This window comes from Perognathus longimembris, chromosome 12, assembly GCF_023159225.1.
Source record: "Perognathus longimembris pacificus isolate PPM17 chromosome 12, ASM2315922v1, whole genome shotgun sequence".
Classification (NCBI taxonomy): Eukaryota; Metazoa; Chordata; class Mammalia; order Rodentia; family Heteromyidae; genus Perognathus; species Perognathus longimembris.
The window spans coordinates 35,860,934-35,876,959 of NC_063172.1; the positions used below are offsets into that span (position 1 = coordinate 35,860,934).

Sequence of the window (16,026 nt, forward strand, 5' to 3'; positions counted from 1 at the left end):
TTGGTTTTTTTTTTTTGGCCAGTCGTGGGCCTTGGACTCAGGGCCTGAGCACTGTCCCTGGCTTCTTCCCGCTCAAGGCTAGCACTCTGCCACTTGAGCCACAGCGCCGCTTCTGGCCGTTTTCTGTATATGTGGTGCTGGGGAATCGAACCTAGGGCCTCGTGTATCCGAGGCAGGCACTCTTGCCACTAGGCTATATCTCCAGCCCAAAGAGTTTTTGTTACATATGAATAGAGCTTATTTTGGCAATGAGATTATAAATGGTCTGATGGTAAAATCACATTGTTGATGTGCCCAGTACAGGTATTAGTTAGGAAATACAATACATAAGATACATGTATATGTAGATTTCAGAAAGTCTAAGTGAGTGTATTTTAAATAATATTTTTTTATATACCTAGATCTTAACACTGGAAATGTTTTTCCTAAACACAATATCCCAAACACAAACCTGTAGCATGGAAATGTGGTTAGTGGAATGATGTGAAAAACAAATAGTAAGAAATAAAATTTGCTTTCTAAGCTATTGAAGTAGCTGGCTTGGCAGCAAGATATTGCTTCCTTGTGCATGCTCTTTCCCCATAGATGTAGGACTTGGAGTCTGTCTGTCTGTCTCGGTCTCTTGTCAGTTGTGGGACTTGAAGTCTGGGCCTAGGAGCTGTCCCTGAGCTCTTTAGCTCAAGGTTAACACTCTACCACTTGAGCCACACCGCCACTTCTGGTTATCTGGTGGTTAATTGGAGATAAGAGTCTCATGGATTTTCCTGTCCTGGCTGCCTTTGAACCTCCACCCTCAGATCTCAGCCTCCTGAGTAGCTAGGATTACAGATGTGAGCAACCTGTGCCTGGCTTAGGACCTTCGTTCTTTTATGCTGAGTTATTTTGTCTGGAGTTCTTAAATTATTTTTGTTTGAATGATTTGCACAGTTGGACCTGGGTTAAACATATATGTCTATCCATAAACTAAGACAATTACATATGAATATCCATCTAACTATCTACCTGTGTATCAGTTTATAATTTTATAGGAACAGTGGGTATTGATCTCAGGGCCTTGCACTCACTAGACAGGCACTCTCTCTCTTGAGCCACATCCCCATCCCATGCATTTTTATATATGAATAGTGTCCAGTTTAGTTTATCTCTTGAGATATATCTTAAGTCTACTAGTAATCTTAATTTTAAAAAGCAATCTTACTAGAAATTATGAAAACAATTAAAACATTACATTAAAATTGGACTTGAAACAAGAATTGATAGTTTTATTTACGCTCAATTTTTCTTTATTAAAGCATTTCTTATTTTAGAGGCGGGGAGTATAGTGCCCATACCAATGAGTATATAGAGAGTTAATCCCGGATATAATGGAGCAATATTGAGCCAGGAAATTCTACTAGCTCACTTTGTTTTCTCCAATGCTTGCAGTAGTATTCCACCTCCCATCACAAGCACCCCTTTCTATATTCTTTTTCTACTCTTATTTTGGCCCAGGTATTATCTGACTTGGAAAGATTCAAAACACCAATAAGAACAAATGTCCCTTCCCTCCACATTGCTGAACCAATAGTTTTAGGATTGTAAGAAATGAAAATGGATCTGATAGCCAACATCAAAATTACAAGTGACACGACTTCTTACAAGTTTTAATGACCAGTGCATATATGATGATGCTAAAGCTCTTTATCCCTCCACTTAGAAAACATTGGCACTGTACACAAGGATTTCACAAGAGTAGGTGATAAATGTCCATCTCCTTTCCTTACATTCTTTGTACAAAGACTGCAGTAGTCATTTACAGAATGTGTTTGTGCTGTAAGACTTTTCGTTTAGACTCCTCAAGCCTGGTACAATAGCTCACTAAATCTTTCTTGGGTAAATTAAAGACAATTACTGCATCAATCTGTTCTTTAATAACCTGCTGCCACAATCACCTGCCCCCTTCCTTAAGCTGTGGGGTCTTGTAATATTCTCTACATGAACCATGAGAAATTTCAATTACATTCATACCTTTCTTCTTGGATGGCTGAGTTTGAGCTAAAAAGGGAAATAAATTCTATATGTCCCCAAGTCCCTAGGTCAGATAAATATCTCCTCAAGCTATATAATAAATACACAGCTAGGTCTCAGGCTACCTGAATCAGCTAACTTGAAAGCATTTACACCCGATCTCCCCTGGCTCCTTTTCTAGCTCTAATTCCAGAACATACTGTCTCACATCCCTTTTGCTGCCCAATCCTTCAAAGTCTATTCTACTTTTAAATTCCTACCACTCAAGTACAATTCTTGTCAAATCTAATTTCCAGTGCCAGTTTTTCAGTCACTCCCTACTACACATGCCTCCAAGGAGCATTTCACTCCTTTGATTCTCCTCCATTTCATACTTCTGTTTCCTTAGTAACAGAGGCTTTTGTTCCTCTATTTTTATACTAAGGAATTGCTTCAGGCCTTTCTTACTTTGTTATTGCCCACATACTTTCTCACCAATTCCAGTATTTAACCATCATTCTGGTGTTAACTACTGGAAACTGCACTTGTGAGGGAAGTCCCAAACTGGGTATCTCCTAGTCCAGGAGTTTTCTTCTTTGCAGGTCGACTTCGTTAGTCCTGCCTGGCTAATCTGTCTCCCGGATGTCCACCTCTCTCCCACTGTCAGTTATTACTGATTCAAGAATTGTCATCACCTGTCTGAAAAAACCCTCAGTGACTCTCCAGATACCTTGTGATATTCTCAACCTTGAACATGAGACCACATGTCTTAAAAAAAACATTAAGGAAATGGCTATTTATTCTCTAGTAGTTCACACCTGTTACTTTAATTGTACCTACAGATTTTTCCCTCTGAGCTGCTTTTTGTTCCCTGTAGACATTTGTCTTTGCAAATATTCTTTAAAAAATAATTATTTATTGTCAAAGTGATGTACCAGAGGGGTTACAGTTTCATACGTAAGGCCGTGGGTACATTTCTTGTACTATTTGTTACTTCCTCCCTCATTCTCCCCTCCCCCTCCTCTTTCCCTTCTCCCCCCATGAGTTGTTCAGTTGGTTTACACCAAATGGTTTTGCAAGTATTGCATTTGGAGTCGTTTGTCTTTTTATCCGTTGTCTCTCAATTTTAATATTCCCTTTCACTTCCCTAGTTCTAATAGTATATACAGTATCCAGGGTACTCCGATGCGATACAGTGATAGCGCGGGACAACCACAGGAAGGGAATACAAGAGGATCGTTGACAAAAGAAGCTACAGTTTCCATGGCATGTTGAAAGTAATTACAACAGTGATATAACATTCGTTTCCATAACATGGAGTTATTTCACTTAGCATCATCTTATGTGTTCATATACTTGTCAAGCTGAACAGACAGTGCTTAATAAGTATTGTATTTTTACCTTACACTATCATTAGGCTCTCAAGCCAATTCTTGTTCAAAACTGGACCTTAGTTACCAGTAAATAAGGAGCCCAGTATTCCAGTGTCAAGCACATCCAGCAGATATGTGTATATAGTCAGTAAATGAATGGGTAATGAAGTAAATGAGTTTCAGTTCTCAATTATTTTAAATATGTTTTGACTAGGTCAGACTTCATAGACAACTCTTTCAAGCTAATCTCTCTTTTCCTATCTCCATTCTCTTCCACAGTTACAAATACTATTTTCTTTTTGTGTGTGCTGGTTCTGGGGCTTGAACATGGAACCTGGGTGCTGTCCCTGAAGTTTTTCCTCAAGACTCTTTCATTTTTTTCAAGTACTCTTCGATGTGAGCCACAATTCCACTTCTGATTATTTGGTGGTTAATTGGAAACAAAGAGTTTCACAGACTTTCCAGCCTGGGCTGGCTTTGAACCACAATCCTCAGATCTCAACCTCTAGAGTTTACAGGAATGAATCACCAGTGCCCAGATGTACAAATACTATTTTAACAGCTATAATAAATATATTTCTAACAAAACTGTAATGTCCACCCCATGGGCCACTTAACCTCTAGCTGTATTCAATACATTAAATTTTAGTACATTTGAATTCTTTTTTGAAATAATTTTGCAAGGCTTAAAATTTTGAAAGTGACCAGCAAACCAGTAATAAAAGTTGACTATAGCCAGAAACATGTTAATCTTTTAACAATTATTAATTATTGATAAATGTAACAGAACATCCTCATTTCTTCTCCTAAACCTAAATTATAAGATTTAGTAAAAAAGACAAAGAGCACCTTTGATAAAGTGTGTGGCTGGAGAGGAAGAACATGCTGGGTCTAAAAAAAGCAGGTAATACACAAGCACACAGAAGCACCCGGAACCCAGGATACTTACCTGGAACCAGCATAGTAGATGTGAGTTCTGGAGTTTCCAGGAAATCCACATTGCTTCTTTGGAATGTCTTGCTATAATTTGTCTGAAGGTGGCTGTAAAAATAATTACAGGTTAAGAATGTATGTTTTTATTTATAACCTTCATAAATAGAGTATAGCAGAGATCAAATTAAATCAAGATGACAAACAAGGTTCTGTGTGATTTAGATTAAGTGCCTGGTTAGCTTCTTTTCATTGATATTTTACCTTAAAAGAAGACTGAAGTCTTGAAATTTACATCAGAAATTTAGAGGAGAAAATGAACAGCTCAGATGGGGGTATATTTTAATTTCAGGGGGAAGTTTAAGCATAATAATGTTTTGGTAGTGGTCTAGGTGCTTAAAAAAATAGGATAGCTCAGATTGACCATAAACTTTCTATCCCTAGAGGAGGAAATGACATGAAAGTCATCTATCTTAGCGCAGGAGTGGAAGCATGAACTTGAATATGCTCCCTCTAGCATCTGAAATATGACTAGTGTCAATTTTACCTTCAATGTAGCATAGGGAGTTTTCTGAATGTGTGGTTAAATTACATACATGTGAGTATATAGTGTATGTAGTATATGTACACTATATTATATGTACACACACATTACAGAGATGGAAACTAGGGCCTTATCTATGCTGGGCAAGTGCTTTGCCACTGAGTTATATCCTTAATCCTTCGAAGTACCTTCTTTTGAAGGTCCAAAACTAAAATTTTATCCAGGGGTTGGTGGCACATGCCTGTAATCCTAGCTATTCAGGAAGCTGAGATCTGAGGATCTTAGGTTAAAGCTAGTCAAAGCAGGAAAATCCATGAGACTTTTATCTCCAAATAACCACCAAAAGCCAGAAGTAGAACTGTGGTGGAACAGTAGCTTTGAGCTCAAAGCCCAGGGACAGCACTCAGGCCCCAAGTTCAAGCCCCAGGATAAGCACAAAAATAAATAAAAATATGAGATGTGAACTATGTTTTACATAAATTGCCAGGTATTACCTCCATTACTGTATTTAGCACTATATAACATGGACTTATTAATGGAGACCTGTCTTGCTACAATTTGAACTCTTCATACTTACTATCTTTGAATAATGAAAATATCTCCATCCTGTTTCTTACTATATATTTGTTACTACATGTGTGTTTTTCTTGTGTGTGTTCTGCTTTACACCCTCTCTGGTATGTTCATGCACACTTCTGCCCATAAGTAAACTTTGCCTTATCAAATTAAAAAAATAAAAATTAACATAATTTCTTTCAAAGTTTATTTGTTCTTTCCAGTGTTGTGAATTTCCTTTATCTATATAGTGTTTGAAAACATTTAGAATTATGATCACCTGGATCTTACAGCCGTGTTAAAAATGAAATAGACAACTTTCTTAGACATCCATAAGTCCTACTGAAATTTTACCCAAAGGCACTAATTAGTACAGTGGAAGATGAGTCAATACTCAAAGTATCTGTGCTTCAAGAAGGAACTGATGTCTAATCTAAGAAATACTGGAGGCGTCAAGATTCAGTGTGTTAGGCAGGTTTTAAAGTGAGGTAAACGGGCTTTTCCTAAAGTGTGAATATTTGAGCATTCATATTGCCACCTCTCTGGTTTCACAAAACAAATCAGTCTTGCTTATAACTTACCTATTCCACATAGTGCTGTTCTCCCAGAACTCATAAATCATGTAGCGAGGCTCATTTGAAAGCTTCTGAATAGAAACACTGAAATAGAAAAGACAATTGCCACTAGAAATTAAAGGAACAAAGTTTTTTTTCTCATCTGTGTATGTAATATGAAAGTTTTGACCATTCATATAGGAAACAACCCAAGTGCCTGCAGAACGTTGAACAAATTTGTCATTAATATATTAGTTCAAAAGCAGGGCGTGAGGGCTGGGGATATAGCCTAGTGGCAAGAGTGCCTGCCTCGGATACACGAGGCCCTAGGTTCGATTCCCCAGCACCACATATACAGAAAACGGCCAGAAGTGGCGGTGTGGCTCAAGTGGCAGAGTGCTAGCCTTGAGCGGGAAGAAGCCAGGGACAGTGCTCAGGCCCGGAGTCCAAGGCCCAGGACTGGCCAAAAAAAAAAAAAAAAAAAAAAAGAAAACAAAAGCAGGGCGTGATGATTCCTACCTGTTATCCCTAGCTCCTTAGAAGGCAGAAGAAAAAGGAACACACAGGCCAACCCAGGCAAAGTTAATGAGACCCTCTCTGGAAAGCAGAATACAAGGCAAAACGAGTATGAGGGCATGGCTCAAGAGATACTGCATTTGCATAGGATGCCCCAGTCCCTGGGCTCAATCCCTACCAGGAAGAAACTACTAATTCAGTTTGAAATTCAGTTTTTCATCTTTAGAACATCTCTTGCTATGGTTTATAAAATTGTTGTAAAAGATCCTGCTATTGGAAGTATAGGGTATGAATAGAGGCCATGGAGAAAAGTTACACAAGTAGTGAAATTGCTGAGATGAGAGATGAAGATCTAGAAGAGTGTTGAAACAAAACAAAACATTCTGAAATGTAAGAAAGAATGGGAGACAAAAACAACTCTTTAAAGACTTGTATCTGAAAGTCTAGCTTGTCCAACCTAGTGGAACAAAGAATTACCAATAAAATTGTTAATGTAGATTTAGAATTTAAATTTGACCAGTAGGTGGCAGTAGACACGCACAGAATTTTTAATATGAGGGATTTGGTTTGATTTCTTTATTCTTAGTTCTTTGCCTGTAGTTTACTGTTTTTCATAGTTCATCTAATTTGCTTCATTCAGTTATGTACCAAGTATTTAAATTTATATTTTTCTGAGGAAAGATTTACTATAGGATTCTAAGAATTGAATACAAGATGGAATTTGTGTTTTTTCATATCCCAGCAATAAGCTTTTGGGGAGAATTCCATGAATTTCAGAAATAACCCAGAAATTAATCTGCATATATACATTGTTCTGGGAAGAGAATTAGTAGTTTCCATTGTAGATATTTAAGGGCTTTTCAACTTCCAAATGTAACTTAGCAGCATAAAATGGACACATTTCAACCCATACCTGCTTGCTTAGCATATCAGGCGCTCCATTAACTACTTCACATGAATTTATTTGTATTACTTTGTACATTAAAAACTTTCTTTTTCTGTTATCTGAACTTTTCATTTTTTTGGTCTAAGCCAGTTGTGATATAGGAAGATTGCAAGTCCAAGTTGGTTACATGGTAAGAGACCCTGTCTCAGAAAAACAAATGTAGGTGGTGTTACTTAGTGGTGGAATACCTATCTGCTCAGAGTATATAAGGTCCTGAGATTCATTCCCAGTACTCTCCCACAATGAAATTTACAAGTTTGAAGTCACTTGGTTCTGTTTAGCAGCTTTCAGGTTTTCAGCCAAGAACATAGCTTTAATTGTTCCCCACCTCCATGAATAACTGTCCAGTTTTCCCATGTGGATGCTCTGATCCATGAAAAGCAGGAACTGTTCTTTCTCTGTTCTCAAGCATGGTTCAGGCAATTCACTGTGTATATCATAATAGCAGTGTGTGTGTGTGTGTGTGTGTGTGTGTGTGTGTGTGTGTGTGTGCCGGAGTCAGCTGGCAACGAAAGGGAATCCTGAATGAGAAGGGCAAGGTTTAAAGGAAAAAATACAAGACAAGAGAAAAAAGACAAGAGACAAAGATGGGGTCCCGGAGGTCTGCAGCTCAAGACTGTAACTCAAGACTGCAGGCCCGTTTATTCTTTTTTTTTTTTTTTTTGCCAGTCCTGGGCCTTGGACTCCGGGCCTGAGCACTGTCCCTGGCTTCTTCCCGCTCAAGGCTAGCTTTCTGTATATGTGGTGCTGGGGAATCGAACCTAGGGCCTCGTGTATCCGAGGCAGGCACTCTTGCCACTAGGCTATATCCCCAGCCCCCGTTTATTCTTAACTTCCAGCTTATATGCAGTTTGGGAACCAGGGAATGGCATAGGGTTACTATAGTTTAAGAAAATAAGAAATCTTTTAAGTCATTAAATAACAAGAGGCAGTAAAACAAGACAAGGCTGAATGGTCAACATAAACCAGGCTCCTATGGACACAGTAAAACATCTTGGTAAGCGCTGGCTGTCAGTTAAGCCAAATCTTAACACATTCCTTGTGATAACACAGCCAGAGGTCAGGATGAGGTTAGCTGGTAGCTCGGCTCCCAACGTGTGTGTGTGTGTGTGTGTGTGTGTGTGTGTGTGTGTGTGTGTGTGTGGTGTGTATGTGTATGTAACTGCTTGAATTTTTCATTACTCTGTGAAACTCAACAGACTGCCTTGGACAAAGCCTCTGTCAGTCCTCAAAACTTCCAGGTTTCTTAGTGAGATACTTAGAAGGCAGAAATGTGATTGCCTTAAAGAATCTCGTAGCTGGGACAGAAAGGAGCTCATTTGTTCTACCCTTTGTTACCAACAGAATTCCAAGAATATCTAATGCAAAGGTGAGAATTGACAAGAAGGATTCAAGTTTCAGAGTCAAACATGGACAAGTTGTTTAACCCAGACAAGCTGGTTCCAAATGGAATTTAATATATACTTCTTATAATTTCTGTGAAAAGACAGTGGATGCAATTAGCTAATCTTATAAATCATGAAGTTTCTGTTTCATTTATTTTGAGACAATCTCACTATATTGCCCAGACTGTCCTCAAACTTGCTAAAGTCCAGGCTGGCCTCAAAATCATGATCCTTTTGCCTCAGCCTCCCAAGTCCTGGGTTTGTAGGTATGTATCACAAATCCCTGAGGTTTCTCTTTTATATTATGGCTGAACTTGGTTTCTTACCTAAACATGGAAGAAGGAAGGTAAAACTGGTAATTCACAGTGCTTTATTTTAGCCACCAAGCCCTAAGTGATGGGTACAATGGGGCACAAATGGTAACAAGAATGAACATTTGATTGGTCCACCAGCCTATTTAGGCAGAGAACTAATTTGATTAGTACATCTGAAAAACTGAATTTAGACAGGCATCCTGCCCTAGCATCACTTCCATATACCTGTGTGTGATGATTCTGTAATTCTCATTGCATATGACAAAGTCTACATTTTTATAATTCCATTGAAGAACAAATTTGATAGAAGAATCAGGGATAAGTGAAGAGCTAATGAGAAATGAACTACTCATGAAAAGGAAAAGGAGAGGCTGAGTATTTTAGTATTTTATAGGGAAAGGATACTTTCCTTTCCTCAGCCTCCCAGCAGGTGGCGACGGAGCAGCGGTTCCTGCTTATTGAGAGAACAGCTTTTGCAACAGGCTACACAGAAGTCTATTCAATTTCCACACCCTGTTCCCCTGTCCTGGGGCTAGTCTACTGATTTCACATCATGTTCCCACCACACAATAGAGCCTTGCTACTGAACCTTTTTGTAAGCATAAAACATCTAATCAGTTCCTGGAGATTGTGGCACACTAAAATAGACGATATTTTCACACACACACACACACACACACACACACACACACTCACTGAGCTATCTTTTCTGCAACTTTTATATCAAAGTCTATACAGACTCCTTTTCATTTTGCAAATATTCAATTTTATTGTTAAATGAGAGCCTTTTTAGCTCACAAATATCCCCACTTTGGCAAATGTCGGGAGTTACCTAAATGAACTACAATGGAGTTCTGATCTGTTACTTTTGGAGCCTGATTTGCAATAGGAATAACAGCATAATTGAAGCACATCTTTTCCTGTTAGAAATGCCAACTTGGGAAGTTGTGAGTTGTTAATGTTATTAAGCAAATGCACTCCAGAAAAGAGCTCAGCCAGGAGCAAGAGTGACTCCTGCTCATGTTTCTTGTTCCTTGTGGATGGAAGACATTGTTCTCAACTGTTAAAATTGATTATTTGTGTGTGTTGTTTCTTTTCTTTTTTTTTTTTTTTTGCCAGTGCTATGGCTTGAACTTAGGGCCTGAGCACTGTCCCTGGCTTCTTTTTGCTCAATGCTAGCACTTTGCCTCTTGAGCCACAGTGCCACTTCTGGCTTTTTCTGTTTATGTGGTGCTGAGGAATTGAACCCAGGGCTTTGTGCATGCTAGGCAAGCACTCTACCGCTAAGCCACATTCCCAGACTTGCGTGGTTGGTTTTTTTGTAATGCTTCAACTTCAATTCAGTACCTCCTGTTTGCTAGGTAAGTGCACTGCTGCTTGGGTCATGTCCCTAGTCCTTTTGCTCTCTTTTTTCTTTTTCAAATAGGATCTTTTTTTTTTTCTTTTTTTATTGTCAAACTGATATACAGAGCAGTTACCGTTTCATACTTTAGGCATTGGATACATTTCTTGTACTGTTTAACTCCTCCCTCGTTCCCCCTCCTCCCTCCCCCTTTTCCCCCATGCGTTGTTCAGTAGATTTACACTAAACAGTTTTGCAAGTATTGCTTTTGTAATCATTTGTCTTTTTTACCCCGTGTCTCTCGATTTTGTTATTCCCTTACAGTTTCCTAGTTCTAATACCAGTATACACAGTTTCCAATGTACTCAGATAAGATACAGAGATAGTGCAGGTACGACCACAGGAAGGGCATACAAGAGGATCATCAATAATAGAAGCTATGGTTTCACATCACATGTTGAAAGTAATTACAACAGTGATATAACAGTTGTTTCCATAACATGGAGTTCATTTCACTTAGCATCATCTTTTATGTTCATAAAGGTATAGCTATCGGGCTCTTGTGATCCTCTACTGTGACTAGCTTAAACCTGTGCTAATTATTCCCTATGAGGGAGACCATAGAGTCCATGTTTCTTTGGGTCTGGCTCACTTCACTTAGTATAATTTTTTCCAAGTCCTTCCATTTCCTTACAAATGGGGCAATGTCATTCTTTCTGATAGAGGCATAAAATTCCATTGTGTATATGTACCACATTTTCCTGATCCATTCATCTACTGAGGGGCATCTGGGTTGGTTCCAAATTCTAGCTATGACAAATTGTGCTGCGATGAACATTGTTGTGCTGGTGGCTTTAGTGTATTCTTGTTTGTGGTCTTTGGGGTAGATGCCCAATAGTGGGGCTACTGGGTCATAGGGGATCTCTATGTTTAGCCTTCTGAGGAATCTCCATACTGCTTGCCAGAGTGGCTGAACCAGTTTACATTCTCATCAACAATAAAGTAGGGTTCCCTTTTGGCCACATCCCCTCCAACATTTGTCATTGTTAGTTTCCTTGATATAGGACATTCTTACTGGGGTGAGATGGAATCTCAATGTTGTTTTGATTTGCATTTCTTTTATGGTCAGTGATGTAGAGCACTTTTTCATATATCTCTTGGTCATTCTCATTTCCTCATCAGAGAAGTCTCTTTTTAAGTCTTTAGCCCACTTTTTGATGGGGCTATTGGTTCTTTGCGGTTTTGTTTGGAGGAATGTAATTTTTTTTAGTTCTGCATATATTTTAGATATGAGGCCTTTGTCCATTGAATGGCCGGTAAAGATCTTTTCCCAATCTGTGGGCTTTCTGTTTATCTTGCGAGCTATGTCCTTTGCCCTGCAGAAGCTCTGCAGTTTGATGCAGTCCCATTTGTCCATCCTTTCTTTGATTTGTCACCTTTCTGGGTCTTTGTTAAGGAAGTTCCGTCCTGTGCCAAGGAGCCCAAGTGTTTCTCCAACTCCTTCCTTTAGTGTTTTCAGGGTATCTGTTTTAATTTCGAGGTCTTTGATCCATTTGGAATTGATTTTGGTGCAGGGTGATATATAAGGATCTAGTTTTAGTTTGTTGCATGTGTTGAAACAGTATTGCCTGCACTATTCATTTGTTAAAGAGGCTGTCTTTCTTCTATCCTATTTTTTTTAGCTCCTTTATCAAAGATTAAGTAGGTGTAGTTCTGTGGGTTCATTTCTGGGTCTTTAATTCTGTTCCATTGGTCTTCAGGCCTGATCCAGTGCCAATACCAAGCTGTTTTTATTACTATAGCTTTATAATACAGCTTGAAGTTTGGTATTGTAATTCCTCTAGCACGGTTCTTTCTGCTTAGTATTGTTTTTGCTATTCTGGGTCTTTTATTGTTCCATATAAATTTCTGGGTTGCTTCCTCTATTTCATTAAAAAATGGTGTTGGATATTAAAATGGGTATTGTATTGAATTTATTCAAATAGGGTCTTGAGTGCCTGACCAATGGGCCTCTGTGGTCCTCTAGCCCTCATCTCCTGAATAGCTGGGATTATAGGTGTTGATCAGCATACTTGGTTCATGAGGTTCTTGATAAACTGAGGCTTAGAGCCAACAGAGTCTTTCCCCAACCCCCCAAATGAAAATGAAATACTAGCTTTAATCCCAGATTCTAGCCCACTTCAATGGCTGGCAAAATATTCTGCTGTGGTGTAAATAAAGTATAATTAGCTTCTGGAAAGAAGAACAAATCTCTCAGAGACATCAAGTATGCTTTAGTATGCGCACACACAGATGCATAGCCACAAAAACACACATCTGCTTATAAAGCTTTTCCAAAACAATATTCAAAAAGACACTGCGGCATATAAGTATAACAAGCTCACAAATTAGGGATAGATTTCCTTGTGGAAGTTTGCCGAACGCTGGTGTTTGGGCCTGAGCTCTGTATGTACGGCAAAGCATGGGCTGACAGAGGCATACAGATGGGTCCACATTTCTAGGAGGGAGAGTTACCAGCTGTGCGTAGCTAAGATAGAGCTTAGCTAAGAGGAACAAGCAACAGCAGTGAGGTGGGTTTCTGGGTTAGTTGGGAACATAATCCAAAGATCAGAACAAAGACAGCATTTGTTACAATACTCATCAAAAATTATTGCAGGTTCCAAATGAAAGGGATTTTAGAATTGTTTCTGGAAACTGATTCCAGTACCAATTTATTGGGCAGAGTGGAATAGAAAAATTGAAGATAATGAATAGTATATCTCAGTTGAATAATGGTAGTGGAGAAGAAAGGAAAGGAAATGAGGGCTGATTTTTCTTCTTTTATTAATCCAGGTCTGAAACCATGACTTCAGAGAGTCTTGCAATTTCATAATGGCACAGTGGCCATTATGCCACACACAGGGCATAGTGCAATCAAAGCTAGATGCCTGAGAGTTGAAGCATCACTTGTGGAGACGTTCAATCTGTTTGAAATTCCTCGTGTTTCAATGATCAAAGCAGCTAGAGGTCCCAGGATCAAAGAGTAAAACAGCCAGTTAAACCCCTTAAATGGCCTCATTCCAAGCATTGGACTAGTCAGGAGGGTTTTTCTTTTCCTTTCTTTTTTTTGCCAGTCCTGGGGCTTGAACTCAGGGCCTGAGCACTGTCACTGACTTCTTTTTGTTTATCAAGCCCTCTACCACTTGAGCCACAGAGCCACTTCTGGTTCTGTTTATGTGGTGCTGACGAATTGAACCCAGGGCTTCATGTATGCTAGGCAAGCACTCTACCACTAAACCACATTTCCAGCCCCTCAGAAGGGTTTTATGTGAGGCTTCTTAAATGCCTGTCATTCAGATTCTCACCCTCAGCTCAAGTGGGTGATGCCTTTACCCAGCTCACGGTGCTGGCTCAGGCTCTGGGCTTACCGCAAGCATCCATGTTGGGCTGAAGCGCTTTCCACATAGTGTTTCAGAGCAAGCTGGAATTCTTCCAAATCCTCTTCTATTACAGACATCTGACGCTGAACAAGCATGATGTGCTGTCAAGGAAAGGGAAAACTTACTGTCTTGGTATCACAAAGTGGACCCCTTCGTGCCCATCCATTTCTTCATAAGGAAAATCACAGGCAATCAAGCAGTGCAACCAACGAAATCCATGACTATGCCACGATTAAAATTATCTGAAGGCTTCAGTGTAAGTGGGAGATTTTTCTGGCCTCTCACCACAGAAGCTAAAGAAAAATCTCCTTTGCAATGACACATTTCCCTCTTAAAAGCAGTGATTCAAGTAGAATCACTGGGAAGTTTGAAAATTGCACTTAAACTGGCAGTGAGGCCCAGGCACTGATACTTTTAATAACTTCCCTGTCTCTAATGTGCACTTAGACTATAGTCACTTCCTTCAAGTCATCATATTTTAAAGTGAAGATCTATTGTATACCACACAGCACCAATATCATGGATATTTTGCTATAGTAGACATATTGTGACAATCATGACAATCGGATTTCAAATTACATGAGTTCAGGGATGCATTTCCAATGGTGTGTCCACAGTTAAAGTTTTCCCAAACATACTGCCCACTTATAATAGGTCTTGTTCAGAGTACCATGTAGTAAGTGGCACCATGTTTAATGGATCATGCTGAGTTGAGTGCCAACCATTTTTGTAACAAATCTGATTACAACGGTAGCAATTGTAGTTTTGAAGATTTCCCTAGAGATCTGCCGATGGGGTTCTTATGGTACTTATTTATTTATGTATTTATTATTTTTAAGTGTAATTTTTGCCAGTCCTGGGGATTGAACTTAGAGTCTGGGCTTTGTTCCTGAATCTCTTTGTGCTCAAAGCTAGTGCTCTACTACTTGAGCTACAGCACCACTTACAGCTTTTTTTTAGGGGTTTATTGGTGATAAGAGTCTCACAGACTTTCCTATCCCAGCTGGCTTTGAACTATGGTCCTCAGATCCTTGTGAGTTGCTAGGATTACAGGCATGAGCCAGTGGCACCCAGTGAGGATTGCTATTTTTAAAGTTTACTTTTAATAAATCATTTAGAATATTTTAATATTCTACTGTAACACCACAGTGTCTTTTTCAGTGCATTAGACAATTTCAATGCATTATGAAACACATAAATATTACTTTTAAAAATTCTACTATTCTTTCTGAGTTTGCCTTAAATATGTCATTCTGGAAGCATTCTGTTGCATCCTAAATTATGCCCCCTTGCTGTGAAAATCTATATTCCCTATACTAATTTTCATTGCCTTTATTACAGATTCTTGTTTCATTGCCTGTATTTCCCTTTAGTCTGTAATATTCACCAGTTTCTCTCTAGACCTTCTCACCAGGGTTGGCATATAAATAGTGGTTTATTTGTGGACAAAAGAAACAAATCATGATACTGCTTTATCACCTATGACTTTTATTACAGTTCCTCTAGCAACTTTCATGCACTTACTAATTACAGAAGAGAATTTGAGAGGCCTTGTAAACCCTAGAGCACTGCACAATTGTTAAGTGCTCTTTTATCTCTCTCCATCATTTTTTCCCTCTTTTCTTCTTTCTCAAGAAGAAGATACATATGAAAAGGAATTTGCCTTTACTAGCTACATGGCTTTGAATAAATAACTTAATCTTAATTCTTCTGATACATAAAATTGAAATCATAGTATTCATATCTTGGAGTCTGGGGAAAGATTAAGCAGCATAGTACCCAAGAATCTTGCCTAGGATAGGTATTCAAAAAACATTACTTCATTTACTATAAGCTAATGGGAAGGAAATGGGCTTAAAATAAGAAATTACATCTGGGAGTCATTATGACGTAATGGTTCAGTGCTCAAAAACAAGATATGGAAGCTGGCAGAGTTCAAGGTTTTTGCTGCATGTTTACATAATCCCATCAAACAAATTGTTCTGCTTGCAGAGTAACAATCATGTCAATCCACACCCTTCCCAGAAAAGAGCAGCTTCTGTTTTATAGGCCAGAACTCTACCAAGCACTAAGGTTAGAAGTGTCTCAATATGGTGATGACAATGGGTCTGGTGTCAAACTGATGGGGTTCACCTGTAGTGTTGACACCTCGCTACACTTTG

At 38.9% G+C, this 16,026-nt stretch overlaps 1 protein-coding gene across 1 annotated transcript in view; it reads right to left on the bottom strand.

The window, feature by feature from the left end:
- Positions 1 to 16,026, bottom strand: part of Necab1 (N-terminal EF-hand calcium binding protein 1) — a 145,354-nt gene that overhangs the window by 426 nt on the left and 128,902 nt on the right. Inside the window, exons 10-12 of the mRNA XM_048358630.1 lie at positions 13,853 to 13,965; positions 5,970 to 6,047; positions 4,309 to 4,400 (exon numbers count right to left, since the gene is read on the bottom strand). Coding sequence (XP_048214587.1) covers positions 4,309 to 4,400; positions 5,970 to 6,047; positions 13,853 to 13,965 — 283 coding nt within the window. The remainder of the gene's footprint in view (positions 1 to 4,308; positions 4,401 to 5,969; positions 6,048 to 13,852; positions 13,966 to 16,026) is intronic.